This window comes from Thalassophryne amazonica, chromosome 7 (assembly GCF_902500255.1).
Source record: "Thalassophryne amazonica chromosome 7, fThaAma1.1, whole genome shotgun sequence".
Lineage (NCBI taxonomy): Eukaryota > Metazoa > Chordata > Actinopteri > Batrachoidiformes > Batrachoididae > Thalassophryne > Thalassophryne amazonica.
The window spans coordinates 78,093,755-78,116,419 of NC_047109.1; the positions used below are offsets into that span (position 1 = coordinate 78,093,755).

The 22,665-nt window shown below is 41.2% G+C and overlaps 2 protein-coding genes across 2 annotated transcripts; one reads left to right on the forward strand and one right to left on the reverse strand.

Annotated features, from left to right (window-relative positions):
* Positions 1-1,572: 1,572 nt before the first annotated feature.
* Positions 1,573-2,965, forward strand: LOC117514304 (U4/U6 small nuclear ribonucleoprotein Prp31-like). The gene is made up of 3 exons (XM_034174693.1): positions 1,573-2,644; positions 2,735-2,832; positions 2,914-2,965. The coding sequence occupies exons 1-3, from the start codon at positions 2,504-2,506 to the stop codon at positions 2,927-2,929; spliced, it is 255 nt and encodes an 84-aa protein (XP_034030584.1). The 5' UTR covers positions 1,573-2,503; the 3' UTR covers positions 2,930-2,965.
* A 2,214-nt stretch (positions 2,966-5,179) lies between these two features.
* Positions 5,180-19,079, reverse strand: LOC117514306 (CCR4-NOT transcription complex subunit 3-like). Its single transcript, XM_034174695.1, is given in 20 exon segments — positions 5,180-5,419; positions 5,421-5,453; positions 5,610-5,726; positions 5,813-5,872; positions 5,874-5,946; positions 7,910-8,109; positions 10,243-10,350; positions 12,941-13,082; positions 14,716-14,821; positions 14,943-15,870; positions 16,152-16,208; positions 16,439-16,572; positions 16,725-16,944; positions 17,075-17,170; positions 17,432-17,560; positions 17,671-17,760; positions 17,874-17,948; positions 18,039-18,106; positions 18,270-18,340; positions 18,927-19,079. Coding segments are annotated over 19 exon segments (2,727 nt in total). The 5' UTR covers positions 18,295-18,340; positions 18,927-19,079; the 3' UTR covers positions 5,180-5,353.
* Between the last annotated feature and the right edge of the window lie 3,586 nt (positions 19,080-22,665).

Sequence of the window (22,665 nt, forward strand, 5' to 3'; positions counted from 1 at the left end):
ATTATTCAGGCTAGGCTGCCAACCATTGGTGAACTGGCAGAACAGCGCTGCTGGTCCAGGGCAAGGATAATCAGGGACACTTCCCATCCCTTTAACAAAACATTTTCTCTCCTGCCCTCAGGTAGACGGTACCGTAGCAGATTCAGGGACAGCTTTTACCCAACTGCCATAAAACAGTTAAATACAAATCAATAGAAAGAACTGTGCAATACAGAACAGACGCGGTTTTTGATGTGGGCGAAGCGGGCAGCTGCCCGGGGTGCATTTTTTCGACACACAGGGAATTGAGCTGCATTCACATTACTAGCTGAAGTGACTTGAATAATTAATTGTATTGTATGTTACAGTATATTCAGTTTAATATTTAAACAACCGAGGTATGTTGTTTACAGAACTAGATTAGGTGAGAGTGTGAATGTGCCAAATCAAATTATTTGATTTGAGATTTGAGCTCCTTACTGTTTTATGAGCCTTCTGAACATCTCAAGTTCGTCTCACAAACTGTCTGCCCTTGGATCCAAAAAGAACAATTTTACTCTCATCAGTCCACAAAATATTCCTCCATTTCTCTTTAGGCCAGTTGATGTGTGTTCGGCAAATTGCAACCTCTTCTGCACGTCTTTTATTTAACAGGGACTTTGCGGGAGATTCTTGCAAATAAATTAGCTTCACACAGGCGTCTTCTAACTGTCACAGCACTTACAGGTAACTCCAGACTGTCTTTGATCATCCTGGAGCTGATCAATGGGTGAGCCTTTGCCATTCTAGTTATTCTTCTATCCATTTTGATGGTTTTCCATTTTCTTCCACGCATCTTTTTTTTTTTTTTTTTTTTGTCCATTTTAAAGCATTGGAGATCGTTGTAGATGAACAGCCTATAATTTTTTGCACCTGCGTATAAGTTTTCCCCTCTCCAATCAACTTTTTAATCAAACTACGCTGTTCTTCTGAACAATGTCTTGAACGTCCCATTTTCCTCAGGCTTTCAAAGAGAAAAGCATGTTCAACAGGTGCTGGCTTCATCCTTACATAGGGACACCTGATTCACACCTATTTGTTCCACAAAATTGACAAACTCACTGACTGAATGCCACACTACTATTATTGTGAACACCCCTTTTCTACTTTTCTTACTAATAGCCCAATTTCATAGCCTTAAGAGTGTGCATATCATGAATGCTTGGTCTTGTTGGATTTGTGAGAATCTACTGAATCTACTGGTACTGTGTTTCCCATGTAACAGTAAGAAATATACTCAAAACCTGGATTAAACTTTTTAGTCACATAGCACTACTATTATTCTGAACACTACTGTATGTGGTCAGGATATTGGGTTTGCCTGATGCATGTGGACAACAGTGTAGCATATGGGTCGGGGCTGGGGTGGTGGGCGAGTGGGTAGCGCGTATGGTTTTGGTGCGGGAGGTTCCTGGTTCAAACCCCACCCCTGCTACACATCAGCATTTTATGTGGAGGTGTGTCGGGGGGCACCCAGCGGCAGTATTGCGACAGGATGGACATGCAGGGTGACATTGGATCCGCTGTGTCATCCCCAAGACCAAACAAGGGGCAGCCGAGGGACTTTGGTGCAAGAATATGTGTGGATATATTACTTTTGTGATCTAATTCACCCCGATGTCATGCAGGTATGTTGTCCATGTATTTGTCACCCAGTTATTGACTGATAGTGGATCTATCTCACCCATATCATTATTGGTTATGTGTCCGTTTCATCTAGTATGTCGGTATATATCAGGCGGGCTTTTATACTGTGGTGGAGACGTTTCCGCCGCCATCCGGGACACCTGGGACATTCGTGTCGCATTCTGGGTACATTCCTGTTATTTGGGATGCATTCCCTTTGGGTCCTACATATTTGGCGCACATTCCAGGGGCGTTCTGTCCGCCTTTGAGGTGCATTCGTACAGCATTCGGGGCACCTTCCGAGCGGCTCTTGGGTGTTATTTGGCCTGCATTCAGGCCTCTTGTCCTACAGCATCCGGGATGCATTCTGCATATTCCTGCTGGATTCTGCTGGCATTGTGGGGATTCGTACTGTGTTCTGGCTGCATGCATTCTTCACTCTGGGTATTCGTGCTGTTTTTCGGCTGCATTCGGGTGCTGCAGCACATGGAATGTGTGCGAATCATTCGAGGTGGCTTCTGCCCACATTCTGGATATTTGGCATTCGTACACAGCTGTCGGAATATCTGTCTCTCCCAAATGTGTCTCGAAGCTTGGCCTTTTTCCCCATTCTAGCTGATTCGTCTGGACTCTTGCTCATTCATATTAAGTGCAATGGGGCCTTTATTAATGTCTGTTGGTTTGCTCCATTGATTCATTTATTGATGGCAAAATCAGCTGCTGTTGTTACAGTCCGGTAAAGTGAGTAGAAATGCTTACATTTTTGGGTTTGTGATTTCACTTACTATTTTATATTGTTGCGCTGTTTTTTATTCTCTGCAATGGAGAGCGTGAGCAGTCTTGGATCATAATTTGTGATATGGTGTTGCAGATTGAAGATGATGCGTACCAGGAGGACCTGGGCTTTAGTTTGGGTCAGCTGGGGAAGAGTGGCAGCGGGCGTGTCAGGCAGGCTCAGGTCAACGAGGCCACCAAAGCCAGGATCTCTAAATCTCTCAAGGTAAACACATTAATGGTGGACATTTCCTCTATCACACTGCTGAGGAATCACTTGTCTCTTTATCATCTTATGCTGTGTTTCTCACAACAGAGGACTTTACAGAAGCAGAGCATGACGTCGGGGGCAAGTCCACCGTCAGAGACCGCTCCTCGGGAACCAGCTCCAGTGTGGCCTTCACTCCTCTACAGGTAAAAATGTGTACTTTTTCTGAATGTCCTCTGTATGTGGCAGAGTATTCAGCTGACAGTTTTTATTTTTTTAATCTACAGGGGTTGGAGATTGTAAACCCACAGGCTGCAGAGAAAAAAGTGGCTGAAGCCACCAGACAATATTTCTCTAACATGGCAGGTCCTCAAAGTCAAAAAGGAAGCAAAGATGTGAGCAGCTCACATTTGTCATACTTTCAGGTTGTAGTTTTTTTTTTTTTTTTTTTTTCCTTTTCTCATTTTAATAAAGCATGATGTACTTGTTTCATGTAGCATTCTGTCACCGGGGGGCGGGGGGTGTAATACTACAGCTTGATGGAGCAACATAAAAGCTATTTTTGTTACTCAATCATTAATTGTAGGTGGAGAGCCTAAAACCCGGAAACATTCAGGAGACTGAAACATTACTTCATCTTTTACGATGAATAATGATGAATTTATGTGGAAATGATTGTTGTACAAACCCTTCAGCTATCTGTTACTGAGACAGATGATGACTCGAGTGCAGTTTTAAGCAGAAACGAGGGTGATAGTTGGTGAACCACGGCTGCTGACGTGCAGTAGATGTGCAGTAGAGGCAGGGCGGACCGATTTTTAGGGGGGACCGGTCGGTCTGTGACACCGAGTCTTATGATCCACCATTTTTGGACTGGGTTGTGGTCAGAATAACCCCACTTTAAACATCTTTGACATGACTTGTAATTTGTACACCCAAATGTCATAAAATGCATAATAAGCAAAGTTTCTGAGATGTGTTGTAGCTTTTAGGGTCCACCTTAGTTGTATGTTTTCTGGCGTGAAAGTTTTAAGGGCTCGAAGTTCATACAGAAGACATATTTATCGCTAGACTTTTTCAATGGAGAGTGATACTTATTTGTCTGACAAATCAGATAATAGTCAAGAGCCCGAAGGTCAGCATCAGGTTACAATAACTTGTCACGTAATGATGCCTATAGACAGATTTAATTTTAACATTTTATCTCCACTCTGCCAGAAATGCAGTAGACACATTTTCCAAATAGGATGACAGCACTGACTTGTAATTTCTTAAAAGTATTTATTGAAATTTTACAATCTTATTATATATAATCACACCCATTTACTCACATCTCCCATGCAGTACTGAGAAAACTGTAAATGTATCTGGAAATTCACATTGTAGCACTTTTTCTGACCTTTTTCTTTCTGAAAAGCCCAAAAAAATAGAATCTATAATAAAAGGCAGCTTTCATGATCACATTTTCCTGTTGCATCTCTGCTTTCCAGTCAGCTGCATTTACACATAAAAACTTGAGCTGTAATACCAGTTCTTATGTTTTTGTGGGATCTGATTCAGTTTAATGTGCTCCCCATTCAACCTGTGACTCTTCTGGGCAGCATACGGACAACAGCAGGTGAGACATTTAGATACAGTCAGCCCATGACTTAAACACACCACCAGAACTTTGATTCTATTGTTTTACTCTACATGTAAACAGGTTCAGGTGCAACATTCACCAGGTTTTCACTTGAAAGATGGTAAAATGAAGAGCAGAGCTATAAGATCAAAAAGAATACCTTAATTTTGCAACACCAATTCAGTTTTATCCAAGTTTTCTGGGTAAATCTGGTACAGGTTCATTCACTGCAGAGAGCTGCTGTAATTCAGATAATGTAAAACTCAATGTCTCAAAGCTTACTTCTTGAAGTTCTTTTTTAATTTACAAGTTTATTAATTTGTCACAAACAGGAATATGCTGTAATATTGCATCTTCAACAAGTTTAACTTAAAAAAAAATATTTGTAAAGAGAGGGAGTCAGAGACCAGTTCAATTGCATAGCAATTTAATCCATGTCCAATAAGGACTCTTTCCCTGGCACAGGGAGAGGCCCTGTGGTCACGCTCAATCAGTGTTTGATTGATCACGACAATAACAATAAAACTATCGATAACCACTCACCGTCTCCAACAGTGACCACATTTAACAGGCATTGTAGGATCTGAAAAGAAGCCGTTCCTACACACCATAACTAAATGTTCACTGTATGTCCACCATTCTAAAGTGGCAAATTACAGTAAATACACGATGGGCAGTTGACATATAGTTTTATGTCCAGTCGAAGGCTTCCAGGCTCACGTTGGGTGGGCGGTGCAGATTCTTGTTGAAACGGAAAAAGAAATAAAAAAAAAAAAAAAACATGAGAAACATGCATGGGGTTGGCTTTCCTAATGCCACATACTGAGTGTGCACACAGACAGGCACAGACGCAGATCTCTAATGATAGCCCTCTCAGCTCACGCAGTGCAACGCGTCTGACCACACCCACGGGGTGTCTTGATCAAACGCAATGTGCTACTGAGGAGCAAGGGGGCTTCACGTGAGATGCAGCCTATACAGACGCCAGTCTCCATTTTAGGAGAGGGTTTCTACTACACATCAATCTCTATCCACAGTTTGGAGTTCAGTCTCGGAATGTCAACAGCAGCACATTATGTCTCTGTCCTTGCGCTTTTCTCGGTCCGTCACTGCAGGTCTCTGTCTTCAAGGTACCTGTACTCGAAGGTGAACCCCTCCTTCTTCCTCTGGCCCCCATTTCTCATAGTCAAAGTAAATGTAAGTGCCCTGGAGGAGGGAACAGCCATGAATCATCTAACCAATGTTGTCGTGGAATTTATTTATTTTTTTTGCACAAAGTAAAACATGCATGTTTTCATGTTAGTTTCTACCTCAAAATCATTCATCGTAATTAAAGTGTGGCGTAGGGGCACCTGTTCAAACCTCGTCAGTGATGGTTTTGGGCTCCTCGTGCCTCTGGAACCACATCATATACTTTGTGTGAAACCTCCAGGATTGTTTCTTCAGAGCTTTCGCAGATAGATACTGAGCCTTTGTGCCCTGAGGGAGGCAAAAAAAAAAAATGTTTTCACAGCATGAACAAAATACTGGAGGCAGCAGGGAGAGCTGAATGACTGCATTATTACCTCTAGGTAGTAGAAGATGAAAAAGAGAGTTTCTGTGGACAGTCTCTGGTAAAACTCTCTAGGAGTCAGAGTGATGCGGTGGGACCTGATGATGGAAGGGTAGTGTGGGACACGGATTCCTCATCAGGTATTGTCTTTAAGACAAAACACAAAAGGTTACAAATGCATTGTAAGCACACCCATGGTGTTCCCTTCAGGTGTTAGAAACCCAGGTGTCCGGCAGACACGTGCTGAAATTTGACCTCTTTTAAAGGTGCCCTCTATTTTTTTTTTCTGTTGTGGAGACAAACTAGCTGTGTTCAGAATCAAAGGGTTTGTCTACTCAGCTGAATAACACATTTAAAGTAATTAACAGCTCTGTGGGGGAAAAACTAAAAGTTGTCACTACAAGCACATCGCAACTGTTTCATTTCAACTCCATTGTGACAATTGTACAGGGACAAATTTCAATATATTTCACTGTCTAAATACTTATGGACTTGACTAATGCATTTTAAAACACACACACACACACATATATATATATTATATATATATATATATATAATATATAAAAAACGTGATTACGATATGCTACTGATCAGTACCAAACTGATGTAATGATCACTCTGACATTCACTTTAAAACTACAGAACAGAAATGAGGCAGATTTAATCATCTTTAAAAGGCATTTTGTTTTTATTTATTCAAATATTTATTATCTTTTCACAATCATGGTACATGGTGCTCGCACAAAGATGCATTACATATAGAAAAAAAATAAATACAAGAATACATAGTCTGATCTAGGGGACAATGTTTTTAATCATGTGGCTCTTCTACTTTCAGATAGTCCCAAAACCTGTCCCAGAATGAGACAGTCTCTTTCATTCACACCCTCAGCTAACCTTCTTAGCATACATTCTTATGAAGCAGTTTCAATCATTACACTGGCTCATTCTCGAATACTGGGTACAGTCAATGTCTTCCAGTGTCTCAAAATAATTCGACAAGTTGTAATCAAGCTTACAGAAACCACTGAAAAATATTTTTTGAGACATTTGGAAGATAGCTTTGTCTCCCAATAGACAAATCTCTGGATGGAGTGGTATATCTAAACCAAGCCAGCTATTTAAAATATATATGACCCTCTCCCAAAGAGGTGTGATGAGCGAGCAATCCCAAATACAATGAATAAAGTTCCCCTTTCCCTTCTACATTTCCAGCACAAATCATCACCCAACAGTTTCATTCTAAACAATCTCGATGGAGTAAAATAATACCTGTGCAAGACTTTGTAATGTGTAATTTTACTCCTGGCCTCTCTCACATATTTACCAAACTCTGACACTATTTTTTCCCCACTTATCAGGTTGATATTCATGACCCAAGTCTTTTCGCCAGCTTCCTTTGAGGCTATTAGTATTGTTACTAATGGCAAGATTAGCAACTTTATAGAATTGAGAGGCCCTATGCTTTATCAATGGGAGCTTCAAAATGTATAATTTGATTATCACTGAGACTGCATGGTACTGAACAAATGCAGCTCCTAATTTGTAAATATTTCCAGAAGTTATCTCTACCCATCAGATTATATTGCTGCTGCAACTGATCATATGATAATAATACACCATCTTCAAGTGCATTTTGTTAACGGTTAACAGTCTGTACTAGCTTGGTGCTTAGCAATTTACATCAGTTGCATGAAATTGTGTGTGAATGTGTGTAAAACTTTTAAAAGTACTATCAATAAAATGCAAAAATTAAACATGGTACATTCACAGGCAGCACAGTGTCTGAGTGGTTAGTACTGTAGCCTCAACTAGAATGTCCTGGGATTATTTCCTGCCTGGTGCTTTCTTTGTCTGCGTCCCCTCCGCGTGCTGTCTTCCTCCCACATCCAAATACAAGCAGTTAAGGTAAACTGGAAACTCTGACCGTAGCTGTGAGTGAGGTGAGCGTGTGAATGTGTTTTTGTCTATATATGGCCCTGTGATAGACTGGTGGTCCATCAAAGGTGTACCCCGTTTCTCGCCCACTGACCACTGGGATAGGCTACCTACCCCACACCCCCCCTTAACTGGAAGAAGCGGGTTAGAAAATGAGGGGTACATTCACCTGATCCTCTCAGAGTCAGAGGGGTGTGGCATGTGAGTCCACGCAGCCTCCTGCATGGCCTGCTGGTGGAGCTGGTCCTTTGGGAGAGGAGTTGGACCCAGCGGACAAACACCTAGTGAGGGGGGAATGCTGACTTCTGACACAGACGGCTGGGGGGCAGCAGGTGTGCCCGGGGCTGCAGATGACCCAGAAGAAATATCTACAGCACCCAAAACAGATGATGTGGTCAGTTACACAAATACAGCCTGTCGGCTTTCAGACATCTCCTGCCTGTTTTCTACTGGCTGATGTTCTGCATTACAGATCACAGTGGACCTCTGCTGTTGCAACTTGTGCACTGGAGAAAAGATCAATTTTCAAAATTCCACACCAGTGATGCCAAATCCTTGATCTCTGGACATAAATAGAAATAAAAAAAAAATCTGTAGTTTTTGTCAAAAGCATTTCTGTTCAGACATTATTGGCATGAATGTCTTTCCATACATCTGAGCTGAACTCTTGCAGCTGGCTGTGCTGCACGTCAGGATGTAATTCATAAAGAATGCAGGATGTCTTATTTTGGTAGGAAAAAACATTTTAGTTGATTGTAGTTTATTGTCTGTATTACAGCATTTGGAAAGAGGTGTCATTTATTTAAAACAGTGATTCACTTTGAAGTTATTAATTCCAACCAGACTGTCTCGGCAAAGAGCGGCGCAGTGTTTGGAGCTGTGCCAACGGAACGGAGGACGATTATCGTTGCTTGTCGGCAACAAGACAAGAGTCCCCAGTTAGTGACTTTAACCTACACAAAAGTGACTCACGATTAACATATTTTAATGGCTTTGAGAGGGGTTAAGAACTTTCCACTTCTGAAGAGCAGCGAATCAAAGAACCAACGAAACAGCGGATCAAAGCACTGCTTCATTGGTTCACGCTTCAAAGCGGAGTCACGCTGCAGAAGCTGTTGATTACAGAGCCGCTGCAGGGTCTGTAATCAACGTAGAGAAATGATCATTTTCCTGACAAACCCCCTCAAAAACAACGGCCACTATGAAGGACCGATAATGGAATCGTTAAGCAAAAAGGCTATTGATATCGGTGGATCGAATCATTTCTTAACGATACCCGAAAATAACCGGTTCTCAATACCCAACCCTAATCACAATGGACTCAGTCACATGACAAAACACAAACACAGACTCAAAACAATGAGGTCTGACGATCACACGTTACATTCTGGAGCACATGGTTAGAAAGAAAAGGACAGAGATAAGTGAAGAGCTCTGTTGAACCCAAATTTTACAATTTGGAAAAACAATTCATTAAAAGAACATGCAGAGGATTAATGAAGTCAGTCAAGAAGTTCATGGATTTTCAGTAACCAATTGTAAAACTACAGCATATTCAGCTACGTATACAGGTGAGGATCGGTCAACCGCCTATGTTGGGACATGTTTTCATCTTTGAACATGCCAAATAAAGTAAAGAGGTCTATAAAGTTGCTTTTGAAGCCTTGTTGCTAATCACAGGATCCTGGTGGCCGCTGCTGCTCATTTTTAAACATTGCAGTTAGTATTTTCTAAAGGTTTTACACATATTAACAAACAGTGACATAGCTATCTCTCACTTTTCCCCTTTTCCACTAAGCGTGTGCATGTAAAGGAGCACACAGTGACAGTGAACCAATCAACACTAACACTAATTTATTAGGATTACTAAATTGAATAGTTTTGACTGTGTTGAGTGCTTGGTCTGAAAAGTAAAGGTCAAACAATGCCACCATCCACTGGATTCTATGACGTGATATATGTTACCCTGTAACGTGACAACTAAGCATGACACATGGTCCAAACTATTCCTTTAAAAACCCTATTAACCAATAATTTGGATCACTTTTTATCAAAATTGGAGCAACTTTATAACTGTACAAACTGAAATTCACCTTTGTCACCATTCTTGCTGTCTTTACCCCATAACTCCATACTTCAAAGATAGTCCAAACTATAACTTTTTGGAATCTTTATAATCAAACAAATAATGTGGTATAGCTTTCAATATGATTGGAGCTTTTTTAAGTTTTGACCCTTGTGTAATTCTTCAGTTGACCCCTAACTGGCTGCCTATTGAAAATTCAAGTGGCCAGTCAGTTATTTCAAAAGTGTAATGTCTGAGTAGTATTTCACTATTTGAAAGACTCCTCTGTAAATATTCTGTTATCTGCTGCACTATGATACCATCTTTCACCAGAATTTATGGAACTCACTAACTAGTCAGTCTACAGATGATGAATTTAAAGAATAAAAGCATGAACAGATTACTCCTTTGTAAGTCAGTTCAACAAATGTGTGAAGATTCCCACCTCTGTCTGTTAGGTGCAGGCTGGGAAGCTCTCCATCCAGGCCTGATCCCAGTGCTGCCCTCTCAGCCATCGCCTTCAGAGAGCTCAGAGGCTCAGGAGCCTGACAGGGAAACAAGACAATGTTAAAGCCAAAGTAAACTTTAGTTCAGTGAAACCAGACACTTGTTACCAAGGGAAAATAACAGCAGTGTTAAAGACAATGTTTCCAGCAACAAAGAAAAGCATCAGAATCATCAATGCCATCACCTCTAAAGCCTCTCTCACACAGAAAGCACATACGTGGTGTTTAGAGGCACGTGCTAACACTCGCCACCCAACTCTCCAGTATTGGCCACTAACATGTCACTACTCGCCACAAACACGTCACACGGTTGGCGGCACTCACCAGGGTGTGGCGAGTGTTTTGGTCATGTTCAAAACGCTCGCCATTTAACTAGACTCATTGTGCGGTCTCCACTTACATGCCACTAACTCAGCACACATGCACGCACACACGCACGCACGCACGCACGCACGCACACACACACACACACACACACAGTCTGTGTGACAAGCTGGACAGCATCAGGTTGTTCAGAAACTCCAAATCCATGATCACATGCCATGCACACACCGGCAGTCACCGTATTGGCAGTAAGTGCAGGTGTGTACATGGCGAGTGTAACATACTAATTGGTTGCCACTATCATACCACGCCTTCTATGTCAGAGTAGTTTAAGTTAGCAAACTGCACCTGATGCCAACACAACGAACGCTTAATCTGTTTTATAATATAACAACATAAACACATTCGACCATATTAAGCATTTGACTGCGTGTTTTCCAGCACAGATAACCACATTAGAAAGTGATACATGGACCACTGTTAAAGTGCATGTACGTTTGTGAACCCCTGAGCTTTTACATATCTCAATTTTTTAATGACATCAAATTTTCCAAACATAATTCAGGCTTCTTTATGTTAAACTTTCAAAAATGATGCCCTTTAAACTCACAGTGAAAACTAATCTTTACAACATGACATAAATAAACTAAAAGAGAATAGCAAGGAAAGCCACTAAAACACCTAATCAGCTCTGTGTAGGAGTTACAGGCTTCTGCGGCTGTGACTGGAGAAATTGTTGAGGGTGTAACTTTTGTCTGTGTATCACAGCTTCACAGTGGAGTGAAAGAGAATGATTTCCATCCAACAAAACTGATCAAATCTTACACTTGCATCACCCATGTGCCTACAGGCAAACTGTTGCTGAAATTTCACATGGTTTTAAGAAAATCTTTCTCTATGCCAGTCCACTATGAAGCTGTTTATCTGGTAACACAACACTTAAATGTTACAGTCTCTAGAATTTCTCTGATCAAATTTTTTTATATAAAGAAGGCCAAATTATGTTGGGTTTTTTTTTTATATATATATATATAATGTCATTATAAAATTCAGACAAGTAACAGGTCAAAGGTTCACAAACTTTTGAGCACCACTGTATTTGTTATGGTAGGTCCACAAATGTGTACAAGGTTAGCCGTCTAAAACCTCAGCATATTGGAGTGGAACGCAAATAATGAATACAAGCTCAAAGTGCAGATTTTTAGTTTATACCTGACTGTGCAAAAAACACAAACTGACAAATGTAAATACATTTTAATGTCTCAACCATTTTATGTGGAATTATGACAGCAGCAAATTACCCTTAAACAGGAATCACTGATTCAAAGGTTGGGAATAAACTGTCAGTTTTTACTGTCAGCCACAAATTGCAAATAAATAATAGCAAATATAACTGCCACCCTGACGGCGGTGTTTGGATTTCTCAACCTCATGATGCCTTACTTCACTTAGCTAGCAGTAGCAGCTATTTACACTTCATATTAGCATTAAACATGATTCCAAAGACACATGCAACACTTGAACAAAACTCTACACCTTGTATTTGCTAACTAATAAATTAAATAAGCAAACGACACACACCTGGTCACGAAACATCTGAGCAAACAATTGCTCACTTATATAAGAGGAAACTGCATAAAAAAGTATGGAATTACACCATTCACCAGCTCACTTTCACCAACACTATACTGTCCAGATCAAAAATTTACAAATATTTATAGACTTAACTGAAAATATGGCCACCAACAGCAGAACTTTGAGGCCGGCCATTGATAAATGAGTTGCATATTTTACAAGCTAACACTGACAGTGTAGCAAACAAACATACCTTGATACAAGATTTACATCCTTTAATGGTATAATTCTGCTCAGTATCAACACTCCACTCAAGCAACTTTGCTGTTGTTTCTTCATTAATTTGCATCTTCTTGTATGATAACTGCAGTTAAAAAACAAACTATCACATGGAGTAGCTTCCATATTAGCAACCAAGGGGATATTTACTCAAGAAAGAGGTTTGTGGTTCTACTTCTTCACAGTATGAAGGTAGATCATTCCTATTCATGTAATTTGTAGAGAAATCCTTTTACTTTACAATTTCAACCAGCTATGTCTTACACCTCTCAACTTCTTCATGTAGAATCACAAAAGAAGCTGCTGCTTACATATTAAAAACTGGCTTTTTAAAAAAAAAAAAAAAAAAAAGAATATCTGCTTAACTGATGACAAATCCTTATTAGACCACTAAAAGACTGACAAACACAGACAACCAGCTCTAGCTGAATGTTATCACAGTTCTGCTCACCTTGAGGCCCTCGGAGGCCTGTGTGTAGGAGTGGGGCCCGTTGAGAAGACTCCCTCCTACGGGTGTGCTGTCCGAAAATGATGGGGACGGAGAACTGGGAGGCAGGGTGATGGAGCTGATTAAACTGGGCCCATTGTCCATCCTACACCAGTCACAGTGGAAATAACAGAGAGCCAAAGTTAATGTGGTGAACTAGGGAGCTGCGAGCAAGCTCACAAAACAATACCCAGTCACAGCCAATACTACATCATACATTATATATTGTGGGATTACTCATTGATGACGGAGCGGCTGAATGAATAAAGTGATCAACTGCTGTCCATGTAACTGACACAAAAAAGTCAATATTACATGCATCAATTAAACAAGATCTGAATCACTTCCCCTTAAAGATGCCAGACAAAAATTACTTTCCATCATGTACATCTTCATATGGTGTGCCACCATTATTGAGACATGCCATATGAACCCCCCCAATTTTTGTTTGCAGGGTGTATAAAAAAAGGAATATGTGAAGTGGTAGCTGTACTACAGCTTTAAATCACTTCCACAGGAGTGTTCTCTCAGCCCCCTATTCTCACTTGCTCTCTAAAGTAGGATAACAGTTGCAACAGCTGTGATCACATACCACGAGAGAGAGAGAGAGAGAGAGAGAGAGAGAGAGAGAGAGAGAGAGAGAGAGAGAGAGAGAGAGAGAGAGAGAGAGAGAGAGAGAAAAACCCTTAAAACCTCAATCAGATGGGCCGTGTCAGCTTTTTTGCTCATATTGCTCCAGATCAAATCAGTATAATTTACTCCAGTGAACTTCAAATTACACTTTATTAGCTCCTCCATCCATCATGCAGCTTAGGCTTTATTTATTGAAAAGCAGTAAATGAACAAGACAAGAAGACAACAGCAACAAGACCCTCCCCTTGGTGTCTGCTCTCAGGCACAGAAACATCAGCGTTACTTGGGTGTACTGAGGACAACAGCTGCTTCAACTTGTTGCATGTGAATCAGAAATACTCCAGAATTGGAATTGAACCATATCAGAATTCTACAGCATCACAAGACTTCTGAAACTACCATACATTTCAGAAGAATGCAATGCTAACCCTTTTTTTTTAAATCCTCCTTAAGCTCTCCAAACCTAAATTGTTTAAAATAATTACTGTGGTTGCCAGTGGTTTAAAGTGGTGGACCTGAGACCACAAAGCACGGTCAGAGCAAAAAATTACAAAGGGCCCTAAATTAAAATTAACTGGATTCTGAGTGCTTCCTCAAATGTAAATAAGACTGAAAGATGCTAGATGTTTATACTTTTTGCAGAGCAAATCTAGTAAGACTCTACAAACTGAGCACATTTTATTTCATATTTAGATTACAGCTTACAGGTGAACACTTTTTTGATGCATTTTGGACGAAAACTAAAAGTAGGACAAAGTTGTTGGTGGAAAGAGAAGCGTAACTATCTCACCTCTGCGATGAACTGGGGAAAATGTCATTTTATTTTATGGGCTCCGATTCTTGGAATATTGACTGAAATGAGCATTTAAATTTTGTTCTACATAGTTATTTGGCACACTACTGTGGTTGTTTCACAGAAATATATTTGTTTATATATTTACTGTAATATTTCTTTCATTGTTGAACTGTTCACATTTGAGAATACAGGTATTGAAGATTTTTATGTTGGCATTTCTGTCATCTTCTGTGGTGATGTAGAACCCTAAAATTAAACAGATTAAACCAATATAATGTGTGAAGCACTTCAGATAATGTGGACAACTTACGGCTGGCTGGTTGAAGAACTAAGAGATGATGGTTGGCTGCTTTGTGACTGGCTTGGTGTGCTTAGAACTGAGTCTGTGGAACTCTCTGCCACTACAGCACTATAACCTAGAGGTAGAGGAGGACAAAGGTTGAAAAGTAAGCCTACTCCTAAACCAATACCACTGCTGAACTTTTTTTTGTTAAATAGAAACTGAATGGCCAAAGAAGGTCAAACGTAACAACGTACTTGTGCTTCCATTTTGCTTAAGTCCACTTGGTGGTCTAGCAGGAGCAGCATTCACCCCTACTCCTCCAACGATACCGACATTCCCTCCGTTGTTTCCCATCATGCTAACTACCCCTCCAATGGCAGAGCTGACAGAACTTGGGGGCACCTGAGAAGCACCAGAGGCTACATTTTGCCCAGGAACCAGACTCAGTATGCTCCCACTAAGAGAGCTGTGAGCTGGGCTTGAACCCAGCAAACCCAGCCCTGTTGCTGCGCCATTGGTGGTGACTCCACTGGAGCCAGAGGTGGGGATGATAGTGTTGTTCTCCACTGAAATGCTTGACTGGGTGGTACTGCTCAAACCCAGGCCTCCTGATGCTGCAGCCTGAGCGTAAGGAGCAGGTGTGGACCCTGAAATGAGCCCTGCCATTGTGTTTAAAGGAGTGGAGTGGCCGCCCAGGCCTAAACCAGACATTTGGTTGGCACTGCTGGTTCCTGTCAAGCCACCTTTGTTCAATCCCAGCCCCAACCCAAGTCCCAAATTGGACGGTGGGGTGGGTCCCGGTGTGGACTGAGACTGAGAGTTGGAAGCCGATGAGCTGGGTGTGCTGGTTGTTTGAAGAGAAGGTGCAGTGGAAGCTGGGAGAAGGGAGTTGCTGGGTGGACTGGGGGTGTTGTTAGAGGGGACAGAAGACTTTGTTTGAGGTGGCTGCTGCTGCTGTGATTGATTTGCTGACTGAGGTTGTTGTTGCTGTTGTGGAGGTTGATGTTGGTGTTGCTGCACTGCGCTGCTGAAGCTTCCTATAAGACTGCTGCTCGTAGGAACTACAGGAATGCCTCCAACAACACTTGCCATGGACACTAAGGAGGAAGATGAGGATGACCCCGAGGCGGTTGAAGAAGAGAAGGAAGATAGCAAGGATGGGGTGCCGTTCTTCACCGGTGACTGCAAATGAAAAAGCATAAATGACATTTCTGAATAAAACTGATGAGGACAATCAAGCCAATATGAGAAGCAGTGTACAGTAAGCTATGGAGGCCCAGAAGTGCAGAAGGTGGTACAACTACATCAGACGTCTCCAACCATGGTCCCACAGAGAAAAGGCTCATCCTCTTTCAGTGTCTGAGTGGCAAAAACCCTCCATCCACTGTGATTCTCCAGGACCACAGATGAAGAGTACGGCACTAAACTGTTCGTCTACTGACACAGCAGAGAGAGCCTCTCACCTGTCTAACTTCACTGTCTGCCGACCGTCCCCTTTTCTTATCGTCTTCCGAGTTCTCCTATAGGAGGAGATACCTTAATATGACAATCCACCTTTGAAATGCTAATTCATTACATGAGCCAGCGGATTAAAACAATGTGTCTTGACTAAGGGTTGACTACATTGTAAATTTGAGAGAGGGGTATGTGCAAGGTTGTGTCAGAATACACTTTTAGTATGCAGTATCCCTTTAACACCATGACCAATGATTTTATGATACAAGACAACATACGAATTGGCTAAACTTACAGCAGTGCATGTAGCTGGAGATGGGGGAATAGGTGAAGAAGAGGTGGTGGAAGTGGGAGTGCTGCTCGAGTGAAGATACATCTCATCTTCCATGTTACCCTGACCTGATGGTGATGTGGCAACTAATGCTGCAGCTACAACAGAAAGACAAGACAGGCAAATGCTAAACTCAGATGTCATTAGTAACCGGGGTTCAGGTGTTGAAAATTAACACTTATGATGTCCACTGTACCACTGAATACGAACACCACTCAGATGCTCTCACAGGCCTTCACGTTCTACTCACGGATGTCTTCCAGGTCTAAGTCATCATACAGGAACTCATTCTCTTCAAAGTCTGGGTCTTGAGAGGAATCAATGTAGTACTCAACATCATCCTTGATCTTTTGGATTGCATCTACTGGCACAGAGTCATTATCCAGCATTCGTAAAATGGTCTCCAACATACGAATATGAAACCTATGTCTCTCAATCAACCGTTTGAGCTCATCAATACGATCTTGCTTCTACAAGACAGGGAAGAAAAACAACATGATTTATACAGAAAATGTTAGCCTTTGTCACAACACAGTAATAGTGAACATTATACATGGTTTATATGGTAATTGCATAATCAGGATGCGACACTAAACTTACCTCCTTATCACCCTTCTTCTTTCTCGTTTGCACTGAAAGAGACTCAACCTCACTTTCAAACTGATCCACCTGCATATTTAGAGTGTCTATTGTACTCTGGGAGTCAGAAAGAGAGAGACTGAATTACTATCAATTCGTCTTTTGAATTTAATATTTAAAAGACCTCCATTAAACTGTTGTGGTTAATAAGTCCCACTGTCTAAATATTTATTCAGGTTTGACCAAATTACAGATTGCTTAATTGCAAAATTAAACCATCTGCTCATTTTTTTTCCTTGTGTTCAAACACTGAAATGGCTATTAAGAGAAACATAACCAACAAAAATAAGTAGGCATAAATAACAATTAACAGCTTACTGTTAACCACTGTCCCGTTTCTTCTTTTTCCCTTTGAGCTGGATCAACTTTCTGTGCCAACCCCAAACCTTCTTTAGAGTAGGCCTTCGTTTTTGTTTCACGCTCCACCACCTTGAACCGCTCCATTTGCTACAAAGTCCAATAACTTTTTAGGCTAACAATTTAAATGTGACAATTCCCTCAAGTATAATTTTACAGACACAACACAAAATATATTTCTTAAACTGTAGAGAACATACCGTTTCGATAAGTTTGCGATTCTCAATTAGTTGCCTTTTGTCTTTGATCTCATTAGAAGCAACCCACGTCTTTATTTGATCTCTCAATCGCTGGGAAGAATATATATGGTGATATGTTAAACAGATTCAAATGCACACAGCAAAAGTCAAAAAGTGTAGTAAAAACAAAAGAATAGCTCACTTTATGGCCTAATTTATCTTACCTGTAATTTTTTAATCTCTTTTTTGAGATCAGCCTCATATTTCTCCTTCTGATTTGCATTGGCTGCATTGTGGAGCTGTAATGTAGGTAACAGGATGCTTTACGTTTTTCTTGCACAGATTTTTAATTAGGTATGATGCAAACAGAGGAGATAAAGACACCTCACCTTTTGCCAAATATCTTCAAACTGTTCTACACCTTCAGCTACCTTTTTCAAACATCTATCAATTTCACCTGAGGAGATGAAACATTACATAAATACCTGCCTTTCGTGCATCGTCCTACCAACATAATGCCAAGCGTTAAAGAGTTTGTGTGTTAGAATAGATATCAGATAGGAATTGCATGCCGATTTCAATGCCACAGTACTTAGGGCAGCCTGACCATCTCTTCTTACCTTGTAATTTTCTCTTGTCAGCCATGGCTCCAACTACGACACTGTCCACATTCCGTCTGTCACAAAGGGAGCTGAGTAAAACAAACAAACATAACGCTGATCAACAGACAGGTCAGACAGAAATCTTTGTATAGGTTCCAGCTAGTGTAACTGATGTTAGCTCCAGCTAGCTGGCCCGTTAATGTCAGCTGCACAAATGTTAACCTCACCTCACTCTTGCCTGACCGTCTGTCATTACACACACGTAAATGCATCTTATCGCGCTAACGTTACCGACTTAAGCGACAGAGTTGTCAGCTAAAATTAGCTCATAGCCAAGCTAACATGGATAGCAGACAGCTGTTTAGCTCGTCCACCTCGCACGATAACCGACCCATTTCAAAACAAGTACTCCGGAGCGTCTAGCTGAATCGAGTTCATATTCATGCATCACTATTTAGGGGTCCAGTATAGCTGATATATTGTGGTTGTTACGTTGTGAAAGCCGCAAAATTATCAGAAGCCGTTCTAATCATTAGCCTTCTAGCTAATGTGGCTAGCGTTAACTATCTAGCTAATGCATAAAATGCTAGCTAGCAGCTTAGTTAGCCAAATTTAAGATATGGGGAAACAGGGTCAACCCAAGCAAGTATATTCATACATGTTTACGACATTTACCTAGGGTCTGGGCTTTCGTTTATCTTTTTTCAATTAAAGCCACAACTAATTCCAAAAAAGGTCTTCTTTACTTCCAAATTGTGTTTTCTTTTCGACTAGCTCGCTCACTGTAACAGCAATTTCTTCTTCTTGGCTTTTTACAGAGGTTGGCAACCAACGCTGAAGATGGACGGTAGCTGAAATCCCACCTCCACATTCGACCCCGCCCCTCAACCCAATCTACCAGATGTGATTGGGCAGGTTTCACGCTTGTCACGGCGAAACATCCGCTTGAATGAGGCCCGGACACTCACAGGATTTAAAAATATGTGCTTCAAATACTAATAAAATGATAATAATAATTAAAATTAGGGATAAATTTGGGCAGGGGTAGTCCAAATGGTTTAGTGTACTTCTTTCAAGAGCGGAAGGTTCCAGGTTCAAGGCCACCCCCTGTCCATTCTACACATAATGTGGGGTTGTGTCAGGAAGATCATCCAGTGTGAAATGTGTGCTGAATTGAAGGGACTTGACTGAGTAGATCAAATGCACACTATTTTCATTTCTCTCTCTCTCTCTCTTTCTGTAACTATAACTCAATCTTTTTTCTGCATTAAGAGCTGTCAAACGTGAAATAGAAGCATTACATTCTACTGCTGCTTTCCTACAATGTCAAATTCAGTCGTCCTGGCCTGTCTAAAGTGGATATCAAGGACTTAAAATTAATACGAACAACTCACAACAATACTGGAAATGGAGGTGTACTATACCATCATCATGAATTGAAAAGGGTGTTGTCTATTGTGTGTTTCTCAAACTTTGATAGACCAGACACATGATATATCAGAATCAGAATCGCCTTTATTGTCATTGTAATTTACATTACAACAAGATCTGAGTGCAACTCCAAAAGGTGCTTTTCCAAGGTGCAAGTAATTGTTAGCTAAATAAAAGATAATGACATTTAACAAAATAAATTATTTAAATATATGTACAACTAAAATAAAATGTGGATAAAAAGTAAAATGTAAAATGAGAATTATGTATAACTGTGGAATGATATTGCACTGGAAAATATTGCACATGGGTACAGATATTGCAGAAGAAACTTTGGAAAGTGCAGATTAAAGTGATTTGTTTTTGTTCAGCGCAGTGATCGCTCTGGGTAGAAAGCTGTCCCTGAGTGTTTGTCCAAGTTTTGATTGGCCCGAGGGTAGTAGGTCAAACAGGTGGTTGCTGGGGTGGGATGTGTCTTTGATGATGCTGGCAGCTCTGCTGAGGCAGTGAGACCTGGCAATGTCCTCCAGGCTGGGCAGAGAGCAGCCAGTGATCCTGTGGGCCGTTTTGATCACCCTCTGCAACTCTCTCCTGTCTGCTGCTGATGACCCCATGTACCACACTGTAATGCAGTACATCAGGATGCTGGTGTTTGAGAGATAGGTCGGAGAGCAGTCGTGAGTGTAAAGGGTGAACAGGAGGGGGCTCAATACACAGCCTTGAGGGGAACCGGTGCTGAGTGTGATGGTGGAGGAAAGGTGGGGGCCACGTTTCACAGACTGTGGGCGGTTCATGAGGAAGTCCTTGATCCATTGGCAGTTGTGGGGGAGATGCCCAGATGTGTCAGTTTCTGGACCAGGATCTCTGGGATGATGTGGCTGAAGGCTGAGCTGCAGTCCAGGAAGAGCATCCTCACTCCCCTGGTGCTCCAGGTGGCTCAGCGTGGTGTGGAGCGCTGTGGTGATAGTGTCCATATAACTGAACTGAACAAAGATACAGACATAGATACCAACTTGAGCAAATAGACAACTGAGACTCCGTAGGTAAACAAGGTGTTGCAATTTTCAGCCATAACAAATGGTCTTATGGATGCCAACCTGATCTTAACCCTGCCAATCTCATGACTCTAAGCATCACACTAACATGCACAGAAAACCAGTGCTACTAACTGTTATTTATCGTCATCCCACATTCACAGTGGAATTTATGAACAAATTTGAGAGCTTCCTTATTATAACATGGACCAGACCAACATGAGCCACCGGTGATTTCAACTGCAATTATCGCAAGCCAAGTACACCAGGCTCGTTGACATGTCAACTGAACAATATAGCATCTTCCGACAACCTGAAACAGATCATCAATGAACCAACTTGTATCGGTGATCGTTCCAGCACCATCGTTAATCTGACATTCACCAATATAAGAGAGCAAATTTTCAAATGGTGTAGCAGTTGTAACCGTAGCTGACCATTTAATGAACTATCTTGTGATACACATGAAGAGGGAACCTGTTCAACAGCACAAATATGCATCATCTAGAAACTACAAACGTATGAACTGTGAGATGCTTTGTGAAGATCTAAAATGGCATGGTCTGTTGAAGAAATCTTTGACGATATTGAAGATATCTGATCCACCTGGAAAAGCATGTTCACCGTGTTCACCAAACTTTCAATACACACATACTCCTATTAGGAAATTCCGTGCCAAATCTCAAATATGCCTGTGGCTCTCAGAGGATATTGAATGTCTCAAAAACGATCAGAAATGAATATCACTCTCAAGTTATTGACACTCAAGACTCTCATTACTGGCAAATTTATAAGAAAATGTGAAATCACATGAACAGTCTCTGCGGCGATGCTAAGAAGAATTACTTTGAAGAGAAAATAAAATCAGCAGGTGACAAATCCAAGGATATGTTGACTGTTCTCAAAAACTTACAACCACAGAAACCCAACAGTGACATCAGTGGGCTCAAGATCGGTGACAGAATAATAACAACAGCTGAAAAATGGAATATGAATATAAACTCTTTCTTTGTGAATATTGTTAAATCACTGGCTGACAAAATTACATCCTCATGTGACTTCAGTATATTCCTTCAGAAAGTAAAATCTCCATCCAACAGATTCTCCTTCAGTATTACAGTATAACAGATGCTGAAGTTCTCAATCTTCTTTCCAACCTGCATACTATCAAAGTTACAGGACTAGATAACATTCTAGCCAGAATTCTGAAAATGACAACATGAAAAAAGTTTTTTTTTTTTTTTTTTGCAGATTTATTAAAAATAACAAATCACGCGTACATAAGTATTCACACCTTTTGCTCAATACTTTGTTGATGCACCTTTGGCAGCAATTACAGCCTCAAGTCTTCTTGAATGTGATGCCACAAACTTTGCGCACCTTTCTTTGGATAATTTTGCCCATTCCTCTTTGCAGCACCTCTCAAGCTCCATCAGGTTGGATGGGGAGCATCAGTGCACAGCCATTTTCAGTTCTCTCCAGAGATGTTCAATCGGATTCAGGTTTGGGCTCTGGCTGGGCCACTCAAGGACACTGACAGAGTTGTCTTGGAGCCACTCCTTTGATATCTTGGCTGTGTGCTTAGGGTCATTGTCCTGCTGAAAGATGAACCGTCACCCCAGTCTGAGGTCAAAAGCGCACTGGAGCAAGTTTACATCCAGCATGTCTCTGTACATTGCTGGATTCATCTTTCCCTCAATCCTGACTAGTCTCCCAGTTCCTGCTGCTAAACAACATCCCCACAGCATGATGCTGCCACCACCATGCTTCACTGTAGGGTTGGTGCCTGGTTTCCTTCAAATGTGACATCTGGCATTCACGCCAAATAATTCAATCTTTACCTCATCAGAACAGAGAATTTCATTTCTCATGGTCTGAGAGCCATTCGGGTGCCCTTTAGCAAACGCTGGGTGGGCTGCCATGCAGTTTACTAAGGAGTGGCTTCTGTC

Coding starts and splice junctions, on each gene's coding strand:
- LOC117514304 (XM_034174693.1), top strand. CDS start 2,504: ATGGTGTTGCAGATTGAAGATGATGCGTACCAGGAGGACCTGGGCTTT. Junction 2,645..2,734: donor GGATCTCTAAATCTCTCAAG/GTAAACACATTA, acceptor TTCTCACAACAG/AGGACTTTACAGAAGCAGAG.